This window comes from Aulostomus chinensis, chromosome 2 (genome assembly GCF_037954235.1).
Source record: "Aulostomus chinensis isolate RoL2024-O1b breed Wild chromosome 2, RoL_Achi_v1.0, whole genome shotgun sequence".
NCBI lineage: Eukaryota > Metazoa > Chordata > Actinopteri > Syngnathiformes > Aulostomidae > Aulostomus > Aulostomus chinensis.
Window position 1 is genome coordinate 2,144,657 of NC_141321.1, and position 7,544 is coordinate 2,152,200.

Genomic DNA, 7,544 nt, shown 5'->3' on the forward strand with positions numbered 1-7,544 from the left:
TGTCACTTTTCAACTCTGAGACGTGGAAGGACACGATGAGGACGAGGACCGAGCAGCCCAACCAAGTGCAACAATCCATAAGACAGCAGCCAGCAGCAGCAGAGCAGCAAGAAGGAACAGCAATAGAAGATTCTCTTTGGAAAGGTGTTTCAGTCTGTTTCCACTGACCCCTGGATGCCAGCAGGTCTGAGGAGACCTGCACTCAGGTGACCCATCTTCTCGGAGCCCCTGACCTCCATGGATGGCAAGGCAAGGCAAGGCAATTTTATTTGTATAGCCCGTTTTCACAAACAGTTTGTCTCAAAGGGCTTCACATGGCATCATAACAACATCCTCTGCCCTTAGACCCTCACATCGACTGAGGAAAAACTCCATAGAAAACCCTTTTAACAGGGAAAAATCTGAGAAACCTCAGGGTGAGCAACAGAGGAGGGATCCCTCACCCAGGACGGACAGACGTGCAGTAGATGTTGGTACAGACAAGAAAACAGTTTACAATACAAAATGTGGGAAACATGGAAATGTTAATAACAGTTGAAGAAGGAAGCTTCTGGTAGGGGAGGCAGGGAGAGCAAGCCAGCTTGATGGGGGACTGGATGGCAGACTGGTTCATGGAAGGGGAGCGCAGGCCGGTGTAACAGTAGGGAATAAGGGGGGGGGGGTGATGCAGGCGGCGGTTGGGGCTCTGGTGGATCTGTGGAAACACAGAGAGACTGCGAGACACCAAGGCCAAACTACAAAGTGCAACAAGTAATGGTAATGACAGTTCCAAAAATGTGCAGGGAGGAGAGGAGGAGAGAGGGGGAGAGGAGAGGAGAGGAGAGGAGAGGAGGGAAGGGCTCCATGTAACCTGATGTGTCCCCCAGCAGTCTAAGCCTATAGCAGCATAGCTATCAATGGTTCAGAGCTACCTGAACCAGTCCTAACTGAAGGCTCTGTCATAGAGGAAGGTCTTAAGCCTGGACTTAAACATAGTTAAAGTGTCTGCCTCTCTGACCCATGGAGAGATGCTGGTTCCACAGTAAAGGAGCCCGGTAACTAAAGGCTCTACCTCCCAGTCTGTTTTTATTGATACTGGGAATCACTAAAAGACCTGCATTCTGGGAGCGGAGTGCTCTGGTCGGACAGTAGGGACTAATGAGCTCTTTCAAATAGGATGGAGCTTTATCATTGAGAGCCTTATAAGTTAGCAGAAGGACTTTGAAGTCGATTCTAGATCCTACAGGAAGCCAGTGGAGAGAAGCTAAAGTGGGAGAGATGTGTTCTCTCTTCTTAACTCCCGTCAAAACCCTCGCTGCAGCGTTCTGGACCAGCTGGAGACTCTTTAGAGAGTATTTAGGACATCCTGACAGGAGAGAGTTGCAGTAGTCCAGCCGAGAAGTGATAAATGCATGCACCAGTTTTTCAGCATCACTCTGGGAAAGGATATTCCTCATCATGGGGTCGCTCTCATGGCGTACACTTGTTCTGCTAGCTGGTCCTTGATCTTCTTGATGTGAGTTGGACAGTCAAACATCCACATTGACTTTTGAACTGACTGGTTTCATCATGGCTGCTCCGTGGCAGGGAGCTCTGGCTCCAGTACACAGGGGTTTCAGCTGTCCCCCTCACTCCTCTTGAGCCTGTACAGACAAAGTGTTATTGATGGTCAATGGATGAATTAGTGGAGTGCACACTGAAGAACAGCCATTCACATTTGGAGCACATCGGAGTCACAGGGCAAATACGGTCTCGTTCATTCCCATTGCAGGATTCAGCATTTAGCAGAAAAGACTAGAGAGGTCGATAGCAGACATTTTGATCCTCTCTACAATCACTGAGGCTCATTTGTCTCTTTTCATACAATTTCACTCTGGAAACTGAGACTCCCATATTGTCAGCTGCACCACTTCCCTGCTGGAAGGAGACAGAGTGACACCTCTCGCTGTCACATCCAGACAGTAACATTTCATGAATGTATATGAGCACGCACACACACACACACACACACACACACACACACACACACACACACACACACACACACACTCTCTTTCTGGCTGAACTTACAATGTGAATGAAGACTTTGTTACTCTTGCTGTCTCTGAGTCGAGGTTCCAGTAGGCAGGTCTCCCACAGTGCAGGTTTACATCAACATCTCTGAAGATGTACTTGCGGATAAATCTGGGCTGCCGGTGTTCCTCAACAGGTCTGGGTGGTTCCCTGGACCCAGATGATGAGAGGGACGTCTGGCTCTCATGGTCTGTCTCTGGTGAGGCGTCTGCTGTCCTCCTTTCTGTACTCTGTCTTTGGTTACCAGGGTCTGGACAGTCGTTTCCCTCGACTGGGACCTCTGGATATTCAGTTGAAACCTGAAGCACAAGACAAAAGTATAAAAGGTTCATCAGAGATCAGAAATGTCTGAGTTCTATTCAGCTTTCTTCAATGTTCCAAGCTTCACGTGTCAAAATGCGTGTATTTAAAAACACAGAGATTTGTAAAAACACTCAGCATGATTCAACGTTCAAGCTTTAGAAAATAAAAATGCATGTCTCTAAAAAAATGCACGTGTTCCAATGATCTGAATCACTTACTGATTTGCCAGAGCTCCTCTGCTCCTCCAGCAGTGGCACCAGACTACCAGCCTCTGTGGCTGAAGGGAATTCCTCTTCTGTCTGAACCATCTTGGTCTCTGTTCCTGTGAATCAGACACGACCATGAGTGAGTGTTACAGTGGAAGCTGGTGCAGGGGAGGAGCACGGACCGAGGTAGAACCCAGTATAGAACCAGTCTGCACCATGGGACAGATACATCCTCTTCATTAACACTGAAGGAATGGGTGAGGTGGACTACAGCGATGACATCACTGTCACTGTCAAATCCTTCTGTAGATTCACCTTTGAGTGCATGAATGAATGAATGAATGAATGAATGAGGGAACGTGAACTGTGTGCTGACCTGCAGAAGGATATCCACTTGCCAAAGGCTCCTGTTGTCGTGAGTAAACGTGTGAAAGAGGGATCAAGAGTGATTCCTCTGTTTGAAGCCCCTTGTTTTTTCTCCCTGTCAAAGAGAAAGGACTCAGATAATGAGCCATCAGTGTCAACTGAGAAGATCCAGAACAGCTGAGTCACTCAGGAGATTATGTTTGATACCTCTGTTGGTGGAAGGTTTGGGGAATTTCTGCAAGTAAATATTCCTCCGTTCCAGCTCTCTGTCTCGATCCTGTTTGATGAACAACACATGAAGTTACTGAAGGATTCCTCCGTATTCCAGCATCACACACATTACAACTGTTCACCCAAAGCTGATGAGGAAAATCAGTCTCCAATATTGGGTTCACTCAACATTAATATCAGCCTTCCAGCAAGGCTCACCTGTGCTAACGTCTAATTATTCAACGTGATCATTTATGTCCTCAAACGCCCAGAAACTGGACGCAGGTTGGGACGACGTGAGGTCAGATTGACTGCTCCTCCAACTCACTTGTAGGTCCTTGTTTAGCTGCTCTATCTGCTCTTGTAGAGAACAACATGTGTTTTGGGCTGTGGCAGCCTTTCTTTTTTCCATGGCTATTTGGCGATTGAATGCAGACTCACTCAAATCCTGTTTTCTCTGTAAGTCCTAGTAGAAAAGACAGAAAGCCAACAAAAAGAGAATTATAATCTTAATCTTCCCACCTAGGGTTTATAATCTGATCCACATTTCCAGGCTCCAGTCATGGTCTGTTGGTGGTGACCTTCATCTCAGAAGACCTGTGTCCACCGGGTACAGAGATCCTCCTCATGGATCTGATCACTAGTGGACTCCTCAAGTGAGTTCCCACTTTGGCTTTTGGTGCAGGTGTAAACAAGGCTAGACACTCTTTTCACATCTGACGTTGAACCACATCAGTCAACACAAACATACCTCATACTTCCTGGTGATCTCAGCCCGTTCCTGTGTCACCTTGGCCAGTTGGAGGCTGAGCTCCTCCCTCTCCAACAGGCTCTTCTCCTGGTTGAGCTGCTCCAGGTGCTGTATGCGATCAACAGCATGTAGCAACCTCTTGTCTTTTTCCTGCAGCTCCTGTCCCAGACAATTACGGCAGGAACGAGTCTGATACAGCTCCTTCTTTAAAGATCTGACCTCATTGTCATGCCTGGCTTGGACCTGGGAACAACAAGAACATTGTTAGAAAATTGTCACTGGAACTGAGCCATGATTTGAGAACTGGGCTCATGATCTCTATCTAAAAAAAAAGTCCGAATCTAGAGCTCAAAGTCAGAACCCCAAGATTACTGCTGGGTATCAGAGATTAAAATCAGATCAAGGGAGAACTCTGAGGTCCAGTCAGAGATCCAAACTGAGCCTAAACTCCAAATTAGACTTGTTCCTCAGAACTCAAAGTAGGCACTGCATTCATGAGATTCAAGACACCAAAGGGACTCTGGAACTGACCTGTGACATGCTGTCCTCTGCATCCTGGAAGTTGCGCAGCGCCATCATGTGGCGGTGCTGAATCCTCTTCAGCAGCATCTCCTCCTTCCTGGATTCCCTGAGCTGATTCTGCAGATCATGGTTTTCATTCTGCAGATCACGGTTCTTACTCTGTAGTGCACTAACCAGACTCCCCAGCTCCTTGCAGTCCATGTTTTGGTGAACTTTGTGAGACCCAAAACCAGTGCAGGGTCTCGGGGGATGGGACTGCCTGGACTCTGAGTTCTGCATTTCAGAGGTGTGATTAACGCTGGAGGTGTCAAGTTGTTGTCTACCAAATGTGGTGTGAATGGAGTCTCTTCAACCGCCCCTCATATGAGTGAGTTCATCACTGATCTCATTCAGGGCAGCAGATGACTGGGAGCCACCTTCATCAGTCAGTCTCATCACTCATCCTGACCTGTCACTCATCTTCACTGCTCAACAGACTGGAATGACCTGTTTTCAGCTGGACTGACATCCTGTCAGCAACATTTCTGGAGTCTTTCAAAATAAAAGCTCTCACAAGAACGTTTGTTTGAAGGATTCATTTATTTTAAAGTTATTTGAATGGTCTTGTTGTGCACCAACATATGTTAAGAAGTTCTGGCTTTTATTTTTGAATAAATTGCTTGTGTGAAAAGGCTAAATGCAATTATTTCTGCAACTCTCCAAAAATGATCAATAAAGGCAACTGGACTCACCGCTTGTAAGTGAAGACGCTTCGCCTCTCATCCAAGAAGCTTCTTAAGTTCTCCCCATCGTGAATTCCGGCTGCACCTCCTGGGGAGGGATCTAAGGACAGCATTGTAGGTGGGTGACGGTTGGTGTCTGAGGCCCCCTCCTCTGTTCAAAGATTGACGTTCTCGTTTGACACGAACGGCTTCTTTCACCCCTCTTTCAAACCATCTGTCCTCCCTGGCTAGAACACACACCTTGTGGTCTTCAAAGGAGTGCCCCTTCTCCTTGAGGTGGAGGTGGACTGCTGAGTCCTGGCCTGTGGTTGAGGCTCTCCTGTGTTGCGCCATGTTTCTGCAACTGTATCACAGAACTATGAGGTCCTTTGTGTCTTTGTTATGAAATCAAGAGAAAAATCTCTTTGAAGGGCAAGACTTTCCTCACTGCAATCATGTTTTTATTGCATATAAAATTGGAATGTGATGATCTCAAAGGTTTGTTTGCACATAGTTTGCAAATTCAAAACCTTTGCAGGAGTCCACCATGTTTTGTTTGTGTCTCGGTCCGTGTCTTGATTTCCTGTTTTATTTTGTGGTTTGTGTCCTGTCTTCCCGTGCGTTCCCTTTTTATCTTGGTCTGCCTTTAGTTCCTGTTTTAATCTGAAGTTCAGGTCTTGTCTTCCTGTGTGCTCCCTGCTGTGACCGCCTCATTGTCTCACCTGTATGATTGCACCACCTGTGTCCTTACTTCATGTATTTCACCTCTGTGTTTCCTGTTGTCTCTGCTGGCTTCATTGTCTTAGTCGGCGTCATGGTCGTTCTCCACGTCTCCCCTAAGGCCTTAGTTTTCAGTCCTGTGTAGAACTTTGTTTGGTTTGTCCTTTGAACTCGTCCAGGACTTCAGCCTGTTGACCCTTTTTTTTGATACTTTGTTTTTTCCTTCCTTTGAACTCCCAGTGTTGTGTTTTACTTCACCATTTTGAATTAAAGACTTTTGTTGTCCTCCCCTTGGCTGCTTTTGGGTCCCACATAAATCTGAGACAGTTTGCTATTTGAAAGGGTTTGCTTCCCCAGACACTGAGCTATTTTATCTGATCACTTTTTTTAAAAAATTGCAGGTCAAATGAATTTCTAATAATCTTAAAGTTTTATTTGCAAATCCAACAGTTTTCTGGACCAAGCATGGATTCAGTCACGACGGTGGTCACCAACTCTGACATCAAGCTGGTGTCTCCTCTCTTGTGAGAGGTCATCCACCTGTGTGCCGCTGTCTCTGCACCGACACAGCAACCTGGGCTGCAGTGGCACCAAGAGTGGGTCAACAATGAAAGCAGGTTGCCCATGGACAGTGCATCTGCTGCCACCTCGACCGCCAATACCGTTTCAGATGTCATAAGAAAACAGATCATTGACCTTCTGATGACCAGACACCCTCCTAGCCACCCAGCCACTGCCACACTGGGCACAGGTGAAGAGGGTCTGCAGAGTCAGACATGACCTCCTTGTAATTCCGTGGTTGTTTTATGTGTGATTACTGCAGAGACGCTGTGTGGTCTGCTAACAAGTGGACGCTGTCCACAGAGGGCCGTGTGGTCGTCCCACACTCACCTCTCATGCTTTGTATTTAAGACTTTAAGGACCTGTGGTCACCCTGTATTTGCTCTTTATTTTGTTCAGTTATGTATTTTAGCTCTCAGGATTTTAAAAGTAACTGTAATGAGTGTACATTTTTAACATAAAAACTTTCTATAAAAGTGGTTCTTGTGTGTGATCCATCATTTTAGAGTGAGAGGTGACCAAGGAGTGGAAAATGGGGGAAGAGTGCGATGCAGGTTTACTAGAAGAGGCTGTGGACGGGGAAGTTTCCTGTCAGGAAAGAGTGTGCAGAATCACAGGGATACATTTTTAAAATAACATTCAATAGAATTAATCATGTCAGATGTTCCTTCCACAGAGTCACAAGGTCCAAATATACTGGACAAACTTGAGGGGATTTTGATGTTTTTTTTTAACAGAATAGAGACGTTGGGATGGCAGTTTCAAACCTGTACCACCAGGAGCAGGAAGTGGTCCATAACCAGCAACTGGCGGACCTTTCTGACACATCATATGAACAAAAAGATGCAAGAGGCCAGTTGATCTGTTTGAGGGTCTCAAGCAGGAGGAGAGAACTCAGGTGAGGAGCAATTGATGGGATTTTGGAATGAATCCAGAATGGCCAAAGCTCTTATGATGCCATGTCCCCTTGGTGGAGGTAAGGGGATGGAATGAGAGGGTGCTGGGGGTCAGGTTCATAGGGTTAGATCTTTTCTCTTTGCTAATCCTGAAAAATATCAATAAAGTCTTAAAAGAGATGTCTTTGCAATACTAACATTTGCAAGCTTCTGTTTGCCTCCTAGAATTGAACAGTGTTGATGTTTATGGTTGGAC

At 46.2% G+C, this 7,544-nt stretch overlaps 1 protein-coding gene across 1 annotated transcript; it reads right to left on the bottom strand.

Moving 5' to 3' along the window:
- Positions 1 to 912: 912 nt before the first annotated feature.
- On the bottom strand, positions 913 to 4,725 carry LOC147268772 (lebercilin-like). Its single transcript, XM_086192879.1, has 8 exons — positions 4,420 to 4,725; positions 3,889 to 4,131; positions 3,466 to 3,603; positions 3,135 to 3,204; positions 2,938 to 3,042; positions 2,574 to 2,677; positions 2,050 to 2,351; positions 913 to 1,622 (listed from the first exon to the last, which is right to left on the bottom strand). Exons 1-8 carry the CDS (start codon positions 4,687 to 4,689, stop codon positions 1,595 to 1,597), a joined length of 1,260 nt encoding a protein of 419 aa, XP_086049005.1. The 5' UTR covers positions 4,690 to 4,725; the 3' UTR covers positions 913 to 1,594.
- Between the last annotated feature and the right edge of the window lie 2,819 nt (positions 4,726 to 7,544).